At 43.0% G+C, this 15,230-nt stretch overlaps 1 protein-coding gene across 7 annotated transcripts in view; it reads left to right on the forward strand.

The window, feature by feature from the left end:
• The window catches only part of SPATS2L (spermatogenesis associated serine rich 2 like), a 188,938-nt gene extending 173,975 nt beyond the window's left edge, over positions 1-14,963 (forward strand). For all 7 annotated transcript variants that reach the window (XM_006059328.4, XM_025277955.2, XM_025277956.2 and 4 more), the window contains 4 exons: positions 5,415-5,524; positions 8,799-8,901; positions 11,741-11,961; positions 14,060-14,963. In XM_006059328.4, coding sequence (XP_006059390.3) covers positions 5,415-5,524; positions 8,799-8,901; positions 11,741-11,961; positions 14,060-14,455 — 830 coding nt within the window. In that variant the 3' untranslated portion in view covers positions 14,456-14,963. The remainder of the gene's footprint in view (positions 1-5,414; positions 5,525-8,798; positions 8,902-11,740; positions 11,962-14,059) is intronic.
• The last annotated feature ends 267 nt before the right edge of the window (positions 14,964-15,230 follow it).

The raw sequence follows: 15,230 nt of genomic DNA on the forward strand, positions 1-15,230 counted from the left end.
ATTTTATTAAATAAAACTAAATATGATCCAGGGTTAAGCTGTGGAATATTTAGATATTTTCACAATCCCTTTGATTGTGAAAATATTTTATTTTTATGGAATTTGTTGATTTCTTCAGTAGCAGTAGATTACCCCATGACGGGATTTTCCCTGTTTCTTGGGTACAGTTTATTTTCAGTTCCATTTCCTAATGACAAAAATGCTAACTTCCAATGCAAACACAAATGTTTCTCTAGCACCAAAATAGAAAGTTACTAGCACATCACTTTCTCAGAGTTTAACAGAAGGCTTCAGATTTCAAGTGTTCATTCTTCCTCCTTGGGACAATAATATTCGATCCCAAGACCTGTGGGATTTGGGGCATCTCTGGAGAGCATCCCTATTTTTAAAATTGATTCAGTCAGTAAACATTTACTGTGTGCTCTGTATGTGCTAAGCACTGATGGAGAGTGGGACACACGGCAGACAGATACGTCTGGAACTGCAGACTCAGAACCGTCAGGCTAGCTCAAACAGCGAGATGGGCTCACAGGATACCCCTAATTTCAAGAATCTGTCCTGGTGTAGAACTGCCCAACGCCCTGGGGAAGCCAGTTCACTTACCTTGGAGGTGAACAGAACTGAAATCACATCCAAGTTCCACCCATTTACTGGCTGTGTGACCTTGAACTATTCTGTGATGTTCTCAAAGCCAGATTCCTTATCAGAAAAGGGGACATAACACACGCAGCTACCAAGCACTTAAAATGTGGCTAGGCTAAATTGAAGTGTGCTGAATGTAAAATGCACACTAACTTTCAAAGACTGAATATCTTAAAAAAAAAAAAAAAAGTAAATATCACACCCATAATTTCTGTATGGCTGACCTGTTGAAAGAATGATATATTGTGATATACTGGGTTAAATAGAAAGTTATTAAAATTAAAAATGAAAGGGGGGCATAACATTCTGTAAAGATAGAAGAAGACACATGTCGGACACTTAGCACAGTGCCTGATGCAGTGTGTCCAAAAGAGAAAGCCCATCTTAGTAAAGAAGTTAGTTCAACCCCCTGAGAAAACAGGGGCAGAGGGTAAGTTATGCAGCCTCTCAGGTGACACACGTATGTTAACCGTGAGTCTTCTTTACCGAGAGAAGAAACCATTAAATCTCTCTATAAAGTACTGAACTGTCTTTGTGCGTGCTAAGTCACTTCAGTCGTGTCCAACTCTTTGCGACCCTGTCGACCATAGCCCACCAGGCTACTCTGTCAATGAGATTCTCCAGGCAAGATTTCTGGAGTGGGTTGTCATGCCCTCTTCCAGAGGATCTTCCTGACCCAGGGATCGAACCCACATCTCTTGCATCTCCTGCATTGGCAAACAGGTTCTTTACCACTGCACCACATGGGAAGCCCCAAATTGTCATTACAACCACCATTTTGAGCCTCTTTATCTATGGTCTCAAGGTATTTTCCACGTTTTCCATTTCCTGCACATGATATTAGCCACATTTCCCTAATCATAACGTAAGCTTATCCATTCCTCATCACACCTAACACAAAGCTGGGAAGACTGTAAGTACTTAATTGTGTTAACTGAATCATTATAGTTAATTCAGTATCCATGGGCTGTGGGATCCAGTATTACTGAGCATTAATGCAACTGCAATAAGAGAGTAGATAAATACATCTCACTTTATTAATAGTATTTTTATTTAGGGTTTTTTAGTATACTAGTCAAAACAGTTCACATAGGCTATTTCCTTAGTTCCATAATAATCCTGTGAGGGGTATACAGTTATTACATATTACAGATGAAGAAACTGAAGATGCTGTAGTGCTATGATCTCAAACTTTGGCTGCCCAGGGAATTGGAGGTCTAGACAAGCATGTTCCCAGAGTGTCAAATTTACTAGAAATTGGAAGAAGACATTATATTAATGGAACACAGATTTATTATGAAGCAAAATGCAAAATTCACCAGAATTTTTAAGGAATCAAAAGGATTTCAAAGACACTTTGTGTTTAAAGAGCTACTTCTGCCCCAGCTCCTGGTCCCCTACCCCCCAGGATTTCAAGCACACCCTCTGCTAAGGAGTATTATTCGAGAAGCCCTGAAATTTTCTATGGTTCAGGTAATATGAACAAGCTTCCAATGTATTCCAGAAACTTGAAGGAAAGTATAAATCCTATTGAGGAAATGGATTTCAGCATACCAGATGACTGTTTATAAAACTACATAAATAATATTAATCGAGTCTTGAATGCAGTGAAAATCTAAAGCCATATGGAACTATTTCCTTCTACAAGTTTCTGAAAGGATGGTGCTTTCAAAGCATACTTATTCTATTTTAAATTATAGGGTCAATGAATTTTAGGAACTGACCTGTTTTGGTTTTGCTTTCTGTTTCTGTCATTGATTTTTCTGAGGTGAAAATGTTGACTTCCCCCAAGAGAATATTGGCTTTTGATCTCAAGTTTTAGGGCTTTTTCATAATGGAAATCTTTGAAATGTTAATGAGACTATATGTAAAACTCATCCCAACACTTGCTGATGCAAAGTATTCATTCCCATGCACATTTGCATGAGTGTAAACACGGAATTTATTGGTGATCTTGCACCTGCATTCCTATTTTAGGGCCCATTTATATCTATTTCTACCAAATCTTTTGTTTGGTATGAATGCCCAAATTCTACGTAATCAAAAAGAACAATCACCCCTAATTGTCACCAGTCCCACAAATGATCCGTTAAGAAAAAGTCAGATCTGTTTAACCGTGTAGTCACTCTGGGTCTACTGACCCCTTACTAGCTGCTCATCAAATCTGGACCTTCAGAATTTCTCATTTATCTTACTTTGCCAGAGGAAAGTACCTCATTTCATCTTCCTACTCAAGAATCATTTTCTCATTCTCTAGGCTTCAGTCCCATCCATATGTTGAATTATAAAGGGAAATAATTGATTAATCAAAGGTATGCGTGAGTGTATGCTAAGTCACTTCATCTGTGTCCAACTCTTTGTGACCCATGGATTGTTGTCCATGGGATTCTCCAGGCAGGAATACTGGAGTGGGTTGCCATTACCCTCTGCAGGGACTTTACCCACCCAGGGATTGAACCTGCATCTCTTATGTCTCCTGCATTGGACATCTTTACCACTAGCACTACCTGGGAAGCCCAATCAAAGGTATGAGTCCTAGATATTCTTAAGTGGCCCTGTAGAAAAGGAACTTCTGCCTTTCTTTGCATATTCCTATTAAGTAATGCACTGATCCATTCATTGGAATCTTTCATTCAGCAAACATATTGGGCACCCACTAGTGTACTAGGTCCTAGTAATCATAAATACAAAGAACTAAATGTGCAGTTTCTGAATTGGAAATGCCCACAGGGGCCAGGAAGATAACATTAGTGAGTCAAACAGGGTGAGTGGGGGCAGAGGAGCAGTGGACTAGGGCACACTGGATGTCATGCTCCATGTAAAAATGGCAGCGACCCCTCAGCTCTAATGGTTTTGATATGGGAATGCTTGGCCAACTGTGGCCAGAAATAACAGCCAGAAATCCAGCTTTTGAATGGAATATCTTAATTTTCAGATATGGGCAATTTATTTGTAAACGTAATGTGTGGACCTGATGCAAAGAGCCGACTCATTGGAAAATACCCTGAGGTTGGGAAAGATTGAGGACAGGAGGAGAAGGGGATAATAGGGGATGAGATGGCTGGATGGTATCACGGATTCAATGGACATGAGTTTGAGCAAACTCTGGGAGATGGTGAAGGACAGGAAAGCCTGGCGTGCTGCAGTTCATGGGGGTCTCAAAGAATTGGATACAACTGAGCGACTGAACAACAACAATGTGTGGACCAAACAAAATATATGTACCCTGTCACCGAAAGTGATAGTGGGCTACCTTTTTGTGACTTCCAGTGTGACTGGGTAACCTGGGACATCATTCAGTAATACGATGAAAATTCCTTTGCCTCCCATCATCAGGACAAGCTTTCTCCAGCTCCTCTGTATCCTGAAATGCTACCAGGCACAGCTCAGCCTCTGCCCAGCTACATGGTATTGTAAATGGGAGGCAGGGGGCATCCCAGTAAATAATCAAAGCATGATTAGAGTAGTCTGACAGATGATTAGGCTTTAAGAGTTACAGATCAGTTATTTTACTGACATCTTGACACTGATATCAGCATAAAAAAGATGTTTCTCAGCCTGTCTGAAGAATGGTTTATGGTTTGCAGGAAATATTAACTCTTGATTGATTCTGAACATCTTTGGGGGTTTTTGAAGTGACTATTTTGGACATTTATAAATTAAGAACTCTTACAATGGGAAATCACATTGTTTGCTGGGCATGTGCTCTGTGAATCTGGTCTAATAAAGCAGTTGACCTTTGTTCAGCTGAGATAGGAATGTGAATTCCGTGTGCATATCCTATTAGTTAGATGGACTTTTCTTTTGTTATAACTCAAAATCTTTGTCCAAAAGAAATGAAGGCAATTCATATGTGACTGGAATGAGAGAACTGCAAGTCTCTGTATTATAAAATCAAACTTCTTATTTAAAATCTCACCCAATGTATTTGTATTCATTGCTTTGATTGCTTTGAGCTCCATGATCTTTTGGGGAACATACACAAACATTACAAATTAACCTGTGGGCTTGTACATCTACTTGAACCTTTAGTTCATCTGGCAAGTGTGTGAAATGTGATGCTGAAAACTCCTTTGTGTCTTCTCTGTATGTGCAGATGCTAAAGAGTGCACGTGAATTCAGTTCAAGCAGGCTTTGACTCACTCTGGAAATTTTTCCATTGTGGACACGTAACAAAAACAAGACACTCTGGTCTGCAACTTCTCTTTGGTTGCAAAATGGAAACAAATCTGCAGAGTAGCAAAAGCAGAGGCATTTTCTAGCTCACAGAAAGCTAATAAAGGAAAACTTTTATGTCATATTTCAATAACACAGCTAGTTGCCCTACATGAATATGTGTTAAGTTCAGAGAGTCCAATGTTCAACACACAGAAGAATGGCTTTTGCTTAGTGGACTCCTGTCTTTGCAGTATCATTCAGATAGGATTTGTATGTTTCTTTTCTTGGAGATTGTTGTTCTGAGTAATGCACAAATCTGAAAGTCCAAATTAAGTAAGTGAGATCAGATGCCAGTGTGGAAAATGAAGAAGATTGTGGGTGTACAGTGAATCAGAAAGGACCATGTTTGGTTTGACGCTTGGTGGATAAAGACATATGGAAATGAGTGGTTGGTGCTGAGCACCCAGGGACAGCCCACCTCAGTGACCAATTCAGAAAACAGCCATGGCCCAACAAAGTGATCAGTCTGCAGACGGAAAACTGATCCAAGAAATTAGGTCATTTAATATGTCTAAATCCTTGGCGTTAACGTATTATTCCTTCTTATTCGGCAGTGGAAATCCTGACTGCTCGTCAAAAGAAAGCAGAAGAACTAAAAAGACTTACTGATCTAGCCAGTCAGATGGCAGAGATGCAGCTGGCCGAACTCAGGGCAGAAATTAAGGTCAGTTCTAAAATATCACAGCCTGAACCCTGAGCCAGAGTTCTGATCCCTATTATGTTTGTTCTGCATCCACAGAGCACTGCTCTCTGAGGATCTAAATCAGACACCCCGCTCTCTTTCACAGGGTTGAAATTGAGAATACAGAAGGGTAAAGAACCACCTAATCACTGTATTTAAATATACTGTGGGTTTAAGGGATATAGCATTACAGAGGAGAGGTACAGGCTATTGAAAGTGACCCAAATACAATGTATTCAACCATAAATTATATCTGGGAAAGGGGATATTATTTGCACCATATGTAATTTATGCTTATAAACCGCACACATGTGAACACAAAGTATGAACCTAGTATAATAGTGAGGATTCTAAAGAACGCACAATATGTGGCAACTTCTTCCCTGTATCCTTTTCTAGCTTACTTGCCCTTTTATTAAGAATACCACCCACAAATATGTATTTATTGGATTTCTTCAATGGCACACAACAGAAGCTGACTCTGCTAACCTCTGGAACAAGTAGAATTGGAAAAAATACGAAAGTAGCTCCCCAAAGCAAAGTGTGCTCTGAAGACTCTGGGCTACAACTGGGCAGGAATGTAGGCAGCAGTAATTACCAGACACTCTTCCAGGCACCATCCAAGTGAGTGACCTCCAGATGTCATCACCCCCTGAGCCACCCCCTCTTGATTCAAATCCCAGAGAGAGAGATTCTGAACTGCCTCCATTTGGGTCACATCCGCCATTTGGCCAAGAGAGGTCTTGATTGACAGATCCACCAATGCTGTGAATCTTCAAAACTGTGTTGGAGTACAGTTACCAGAAGGAGAAGTTGTCACCAGAAAGACAGAAAAAGTATCTACAACAAGATAGGAAGTTACAGTTAATAAATTTTCTGTACCCTCTTTTTCTCTAGTATACTAAACATACACATATACACATGCAGCCCTGCTTCTGATCAACTTCCAGGGAACTGGGGAGCTCTGAAGTCACATTTGTGTGTGTTAGTCACTCAGTCGTGTCCAACTCTTTGTGACCCCATGGACTGTAGCCCACCAGGCTCTTCTGTCCATGGAATTCTCCAGGCAAGAATACTGGAGTGGGTTGCCATTTCCTTCTCCAGGGGATCTTCCCAACCCAGAGATTGAACCCGGGTCTCCCACATTGAAGGCAGACACAATTGCTGCTAGCTTTTTAAGTAGGGTTGTCTGCCCATCCCAGCATAAAAGTGGTTGGGGATAATAGAAAGTGGCAAGTGACTCTTTGGTCCCCTCTGTCCTGGTTAGACATGAAAGGGAGCCCTGTGGAGATGAGGACTTCCCCTGAAGCTTCTGAGAAGTTCTAGAGGTCTTTCCCTTCTCACCTGCCCTCCTGGTCTTTGTTGCCTCCAACCAGTCGATTGTAATGGCCTCCCCAACCAGCCTTTCTGCCTCCACTGTCTTCCAGCTCAGCCATTCACCCTAAGACTGGAGTTGTTAGAGCAGATCTGGTCTTCCCCACTGAGGTCTACTCTTCCATTCAGAACAAAATCCACCACCAGACTCCAGTATACATTATGTGAGCATGTGTGCTAAGTCATGTCAGTCATGTCCAACTCTTTGTGACCCCATGGACTGTAGCCTGGCAGGCTCCTCTATCCACAGGGCTTCTCCAGGCAAGAACACTGGAGTGGGTTGCCATGCCCTCCTCCAGGGGATTTTCCCAACCCAGGGATCAAACCCGCGTCTCCTGCATTAGCAGGCAGGCTCTTTAGCACTAGTGCTACCTAGGAACCCCCAGTATGTTATGACCATTGCTAATTAGTTTCAGTAGAAGAAACCCTTCATCTTGTGGACACAGATGCACTTCCAATGTCACAGACATTCTCTGGTCCCAAAGTAGATTAGAATAGAGAGTAGGGCTGGTTGGTGAAACCTGTCCTGATACCCAGAAAGACATCCTGGAAGGCAAAACAAATAACAAACACTTATTTTGATGACTATGAAATTGCCAGCTTCCTGCTCTATTGAAATCCACTCATCTTCTAAGTTTCATTTCTACCTACCTATTTCTACCCTACTCATCGTAAAATGGTGGATAGCTCAGGCTTTGGAATGCAATAGCCCAGCTCTTGCAAACTTGGATTAATTACATATTCTCTTAGATTCTTAGAACCTCATTTCCCCCTCTGTAAATCAGAGTTAATAACAGTACTGACTTCATAATAATGTGATCAGATAAAAATGAGATTATCTGTTAAGAATTTGGCCCATGTCTGGTAAGTGCTCAATATTTTTTTAATGTTCCAGCTCAAATGCTTCCTCTTACATAACTCTTTCCCTAATTCCCCTCAGCAGGAAATAATTTCTTTCCCTTTCATATTTCTAAAGCATCTACTACATTCTACCTTATATTTTATTTTATGGTATCTGTCTCTCTTGCCACATGGTGAACTCCCTGGTAAACTCACAGAGGGACTGAGTCATAGTTATTTCTGTATTTCTCCCTCTGTCATCTGCACATAGATCTTAATTTTAAATGAACTGAGAAGTAATCTCTTTCCCACTTCCCTTAACAGCACTTGAAATTCTACCATTCAAGATAATGGTTTCTAGTTACTAAAGGCTTTTTGGACTTACTAAGTGTGCTAAGTTGTTTCAGTCGTGTCTGACTCTTTGCGACCCTGTGGACTATAGCCCACCAGGTTCCTCTGTCTGTGGGATTCTCCAGGCAAGAATACTGGAGTGGGTTGTCACGACCTCCTCCAGGTGATCTTCCCAACCCAGGGATCGAACCCATGTCTTTATGTCTCCTGCACTGGCAGGCAGGTTCTTTACCACTTCCTGGTCCCCTATTAAAAATGGAGATGGATGTCTAGGAAGGTTGACATACTTTCTCATGAGGAATGATAGCTGAGCAGGCCATTGGGCAGATTAGTAAGAGGGCCAGAAGGCAACTCCATAACTTACAACAGGACAGGAAGTCCCAGAAAGAGGGTGTAGGATGCTGAAAGGTTAGGTAGATGAGTCCAGACACTCATCTTGCCTGAACCACAGTTTTGTCTAAGCCCAGATAGGGTAAAGACAGGACCTGCACGAGTTCCCAAAAACAAGAAGGTGATCGTGCTCCAGGACAAAGCCAAGCCCACTTGAAAGGCACCTCCCAGCACAGAGTTGCCCTGCTCCCCACCTGGTGATGCTCTCACACTGACAGCAGGGGCAGGAGAACAGAGAGAATGGATCAACAGCGTGTCTCAGTCATTTCTGTCATCATGGGGTTCTGTCTCTTCCCCGCAGCACTTTGTCAGCGAGCGTAAATATGATGAAGAGCTCGGGAAAGCTGCCCGGTTCTCCTGTGACATTGAACAGCTCAAGGCCCAAATCATGCTCTGTGGAGAAAGTGAGTTCTGCATACTTGCTAAATAATTCTGTGTGAGTAAGGCTGGCGCTATTGGCGTCAATATGGGAAATGTCAGGTGTGTGGTCCCCCAGGGGGCTAAAGTGAGGTCTAAAGAGGTTTAATGATCTAAGGTCATGACACGAGTCACTAAAAATGTCAAGATCTGAACTTCGAGTCTTCAAATGCCACTGCCCCTCAGTAAATCCCCAGGATTTATTAAGCAGAACAGAACAGGTCAACTAGTTTATACCTTTTGCAAACTTTTCTTAAGCATTGCCGGATCAAGTGTCTCTGATTTCAAAAGTCTGGTTCTACAGAGACCTGTTATGGGAAGAGCAAGTCTCCCTAATAAGTCTGGGAACAATGGGCTATTGTCGTGAAAGGCCCAGCTGTGTGTGTGTGTGTGTGTGTGTGTGTGTGTGTGTGTGACACACGCACTGCTCAGCAGTTCCCAAGCCTCTCCCTTAATTAGAGCAGTTAACGTGCAACAAAATTGGCTGATTCTTTCCCCCCTGCTCCAGCCCACCCACTGAGGGAGGTGGGGACCTGCATTAAAGTGGCTCCAAGGACAGTTAGAAGGAGGTAGGAAGGACAGATGAAGGACATGGAATATCCACAGCCTCTTAGCGAGCTAAGAAATGGAGATCTGACTGCACTTTTTTGTTTCAAAGTGGAAATTGCGTTTTTTCTCTAAGTCTAAAAAATACAATCTTGATCTAAAAATTACACAGCCATATTAAATAGAACATGACATTACTTTTGAGGCTCATTCACACTTTTATGCACATATAATCTATTGTGTAAATTATGCAGTGTATTTAATTATACTGCATCTTATTTACTATACTACATGACATACATATATAGTAAGAGAATTTGCTCTTATCATTTCACAGTATATGGTTGACATTTTTCCACGTCAATATATTTTAACCCATCATTTACTTAAATATAATTGACATAAACAGTCCCAGGATTGTGGCCATTTAGGTTGCTTCCATCTGTCACCATTAAAATAACATTGCTGTGAGCATCCTTGCTCACCTATCTTTGACAAATATCTGAATTTCTGATTGCCTTTCTTTTAAATTTTCTTTTTTTTCTATAGACTTCCTCTCTTATGAAAGAATCTACTCTATTTGCCATTCTCCATCCCCAGATTTTGTAGAAAAAAGCCAGACTATATGATTCACAGTTGGAAATTTAACTACGCAGACTAGTTTCCACCTCAGCTTGATAATGGGCGAGCCCCTGATGCCAAGTGACCCCACCATCTGAGGAGGGGAGGGCAGTGCAGCATCCCCTGCTCTCCTCCAGAGCACACCAGTGCCACCTAGTGGGAGGAGCCATCCCTCACCAAATCCCAAGTGTCCACACTGGAACCCAGCCTCCCGTGTTGGGAGACAGTGCTCCTCAAAAGGCCCTTTACTTCTGGGCTTTGTTGAGAGCACATTGGAATCCCACAGCTACTGAACCCTAGAAAATGACCCTAATTATGACCCCTAGAAAACTGAACATCGTTAGCAAAGAGCCACTAAAATCCCCTGGTCCTGTTTGGACAACCCCCAACATGCCATCACACCTGACCTGTCAGATGAAGGGCCTGGAGATGCATCCGTGTCCTTTCCATTTCTAATGTGCTGTGATCCCTACCCACGCTCCAGATCCTCAGGAAGAATGGTGGGATTAAGTCCAAGCCAACACAGGTAGCAGAGAAAATTGCTTTTCAAAACTGGTGACCATTTTTAAGATCCAAAGGTCTTGCTGTCCAGACTGACAGCCAAATTCTGGTGAACTACGACAGGAAGGTCATGAATATATCCCTGAGTTGATTCCCTCCAGCCCCAATTCAGCATAATCACGTAGAAACCATCCCGTCAAAACCACCCCTTTCAAAAGCCAGCGGGAGGGGTGATGGTAAACATTGAACAGACCTGCCTGATCCCTGCTGGGAACCTGTCTGATGAGCCCGGGCTGACATTAGCAATGGAGTTGTTGCAGATTTGCAGTGGGGTTCTAGAGTTGACAAAAAATGATAATATAGCTCTAATGGAAGACAGAAGATGCATCTTTTGGGCTGGCAGATCTGGCCTTAAAGTTGGGGTGACAAACCCAGGGTGACAAAATCCCTGACACCCAGCATCACTCCATCCCCATGTTCTCAGAACACCGTGGCTCTGACTGGCCAAGTGTGGATGTGCCCCTAGGTTGCTCTTCATCTCTGCAGCGCCTGCTGGTCTAGGGATCTGACAAGAACAGCAAGAATGGGTTTGGTAATGGGGAACCCAAGGGGCATTTGTGGACAGGGCTGAGAGGGTACTTTGGGGTTTCATTATCCCTCTTCCCCAGGTGGTTCTCAACCTAAAGAACAATATTAAAGTTGCTCAGATTTGTCTGTTTTCCTACAAATGTCTCCCAGCTTGAATGATTATGCTATTCACTGATTCCCACAGAAGACATTTTGTGGTTCCAAGCACCTAAGTGCTTTTTCAAAGACATCTTTAAAAAAAAAGTCTTCCCTTATGGTTTTTATGAAGCTCCTGCCAACCTCTCATCTTCTAACAGGTTACTTAGTGAGTAAGTGAGCAAGTGAGTGTTAGTTGCTCAGTTGTGTCCAACTCTTTGCAACCCCACAAACTGTAGCCCACCAGGCTCCTCTGTCCATGGGATTTTCCAGGCAAGAACACTGGAGTGGGTTGCCATTTCCTTCTCCAGGGGATCTTCCCAATCCAGGCATCGAACCTGGGTGTCCTGCACTGCAAGCAGATTCTTTACCATCTAAGCCACCAGGGGAGCCCACTGAGGCACAGCCCCTAACACCAAGCACTTCTTGTTGCAGTTACACATCCAAAGAACAACTATTCCTCAAGAACTCCCTGCAGCTCCCTGCTGCCACTGCTCAGCGCTCACGCGGCCACCTCTGGGAAACAGAGTAACTTTACCCGAAAGTCTTCGAGTCACAACAAGCCCTCCGAGGGTAAAGCAGCAAACCCCAAAATGGCGAGCAACCTTCCCAGCACCGCCGACAGCTCTCACCAGGCCGTGCCGGCTAATAAGCAGGTAAGCTGCCCCAAGGAGGCCACGCTGCCCAACCTCCAGGGGTCCCGCAGACCCTGGTGCCTTGCCTGGGCAAGAAACCACCCATTTGCAGTGGGAGAAAATAGCCACTGCTAGTCACCCCTAGGCTCCATCTGCCCCCAGCAGCAGCCTGACTTGTCGAGCCTCCATGTGCCTGGCCAGCCTCCCTGAGCTCCCCTAGTCCATCTGGTCCCCTCACAGGCACTCTCCCCTGTGGAGGAAGTGGTCTTCACACACTTGACAGCATTAACAAAGAATCCTTCTACATGAGATGGCATTTCTCATGACTTGAGTGCCACCCAGGTACTGGTAACTGGCCCACACATGGAAAGGACTCACAGACATGGGAACAAGATTGAGAACCAGGCTATTGACACCATTAGTGAGAAGAAATCTGGCATGTTTTTTAAGATCCTTTAATCCCATTTATCTTTAATTTATCCATAAGAGGCCAAAGTTAGTTCAAACTGCTCTTTCTTCTCTTGGGCTTTCAGCATGCATTTCAAAATGACATTATTAATTCTCATTACAATGACCCTTAAAAACAGAAATATCCAAAGGACAGTCTTCTCTCCTTCTGCTTCTCCATATATTCTTGAGAAGTAATCCCTGCTTATTAAAGAATGACCATGAAATGGGATTTGATGATTCAGAAGTTGGGCATGCTATAAAGATATTTTTCATCATCTTTCAGAAAGAGAGCTTGAATAAAGAGACTTTTTTTTAAGCATTCCAAAATGCTGGTTTTCTAACAGATGCCCTGTTGGCTTTTGTGGTCTTGGTCTGTTAGAATTCTCATTAGTAACTCTGACAGGCATTTCTCTAGCCCCAGATGTCTTCATGAACTTTAAAATCGCACTTTGACAAGGAGTGTTTCATACAGTCCTTGATTCAAGATCATAAACAAATTTGTTTCACTGTCGTTGAAATACACCTTCACAGATTTTGTTCCTTGCTCATTATTAAACCCCATGCTAAAATTAAGTCCAAAATTTAGTTTGAATTTCTCTGTCACAATTTATTTAAAAACAAAGGAGGCCAGATTAAATGTTAACCACATAGATACCTTTTCAGCGCTCACTGTTTTATTATTTTCAGCAAAGCATTTCAGGTGACAGCATGTTTAAATTTGAAAATATATCTAAGTCCAAGAAAGGCCCTTGTGCTGGGCCCCATGCTTTAGAGTAAACCCTTGTGACCCTCCCCAGCCATGGCCCATGGCCTTCCCTTCAGAGTGAGACTAAGAGGTGACTACCCAGAATCTACACTCTCCCTTCTGCAAAGTTCTCCAAATACCCGAGATCCTGGAATTCTATTCCCAAATGTCCCAAGCCTATTCTCAGGGTCTGTCTGGGCTACTTCCCTGGATGTATCATAAGTTACAAATATATCAAGTTCTTAGTTTGTGCACTGTGATTGGATGGTATTGGTTTAGGACAGACCCACCGCTAGTAACTCAGGGCCCAGGGCAGGAGTACAAAGGCAGAGGCCCACGTCCCATGTGTCTGAATATTGTCTCTTCCCAACTCTGGCTTCATCCCACATTGTGAGGGAGCTGTGCACAGAGACAGGAATGTGGACACGACTGCCTGCACACCTAAGCTTCGTCCCCACCTCCACAGATAATCACCCTTTATACCTAGGGGTGTGTAAACTCTTAATGTGATCATGAGAATGCATATATATAGTCCATACAGAATGTCCCAGAAATATGTATGGTAGAGAACCATCATTTCCCTGCCTCTGTGTTACATTTCTTTGTGATTTATTTCAGGTTTATACTTGATGGGTTTTATTTGGCCTGGTTCTGCAATTGTCTGTCTTACACTTCTGTAACCTCTCTTTGAACATCAGCAATTTTCTTGAACTTCCATTTACAAGACAGTCCACCATTCTTTTAAGCTTGAGGGTTTTATCAGCTTGACCTTATTTGCATGTTGTCACATTCTTCTGGGGTGTTAAAAAAAAAAGGTGACCTGTGACTTAGAGGTTTGGTTTCCCTGGTTTGATGTCACCTGGGGTTTGTTGGCATCTAATATCTACCTCTTTTCTTTCTTTCTTTCTTTCTTTCTTTTTATAGAATGGGTCTTCTAGCCAAAGACGAAGATTTAATCCGCAGTATCACAACAACAGGCTAAATGGGTCTGCCAAGCCCCAGGGCAGTGGTAATGAAGTCGATCTGATGGCGAAGAGCAACAACCGCCACGAACACAGAAGACAGCCACACAACGGCTTCCGTCCCAAAAACAAAGGCGGCGCCAAAAACCAAGAGGCCTCCTTGGGGACAAAGACCCCCGAGGCCCCCGCCCACCCGGAAAAGCCCCGGCGAAGGCAGCACGCCGCGGACAACGCGGACGCCAGGCCTTTCCGGGGCAACGTGGCCAGGGTCTCCCAGTGCAACCTCTGCCCCACCAGAATAGAAGTTTCCACAGATGCCACGGTTCTCTCGGTCCCGGCTGTGACGTTGGTGGCCTGAGCGTGGAGAGAGGGGAAAAAAGGCCGTTTTCACTCAGTTGCGGTTCCCCCGCAGGAGGTGCTGACCCAATTCGCTGCCAAAAGAGAGTCAATCTGAATACACAAATCCTGTACGGCTGTGTCATCCTCTCTTAATCATTTTTACTAATTCTAATAATCAGCTCTAGCTTGCTTCATAACTTTCATGGCTTTGCTTGATCTGTTGGCGCTTTTTCTCATCAACACATTGCAGCATTTTAGCCAGGCAGTATTTACTCATTTGTTAGGAAAATCAAGATGTGGCTAAAGATCAGAGGCTCAGTAGCAACCTATGTTGTAGCAGTGATGTCAGTCCATTGATCGTCTTTAGAGAGTTAATGTTGGAAACAAAATTCTTATTGATCAGACAAACATGATCTGCTGAAGACACATGCGCTTTTGTAGAGTTTAACATCTGGTGTTTTTCTGAAATATATATATATATACATATATTGCTTTATTTGAAACAAATTAAAATATGCTGCATTTGACACCTGGCTTGGTTTTTTTTTTTTAATTGAAGCCCACTTTATCATAAAATGCACCATGTAGTACTTTCAAGAAAACTTAAAGCGGTTGTGGCACAGAGCTTTGAACAACGCTCTTTTCTCTTGGAACAAGGGTCCTTTTGGAAGAAAGAATTCCTTACCATAGCCTTGCCAGTACCTTACACATATACAGATGCACGTGTACCCCAATCATCTTGGACACGACTTGGCAGTTTGGAAACCTTGGTTGCAAGTAATATAAACCTCAAC

Source organism: Bubalus bubalis, chromosome 2 (assembly GCF_019923935.1).
Source record: "Bubalus bubalis isolate 160015118507 breed Murrah chromosome 2, NDDB_SH_1, whole genome shotgun sequence".
Taxonomy (NCBI): Eukaryota; Metazoa; Chordata; class Mammalia; order Artiodactyla; family Bovidae; genus Bubalus; species Bubalus bubalis.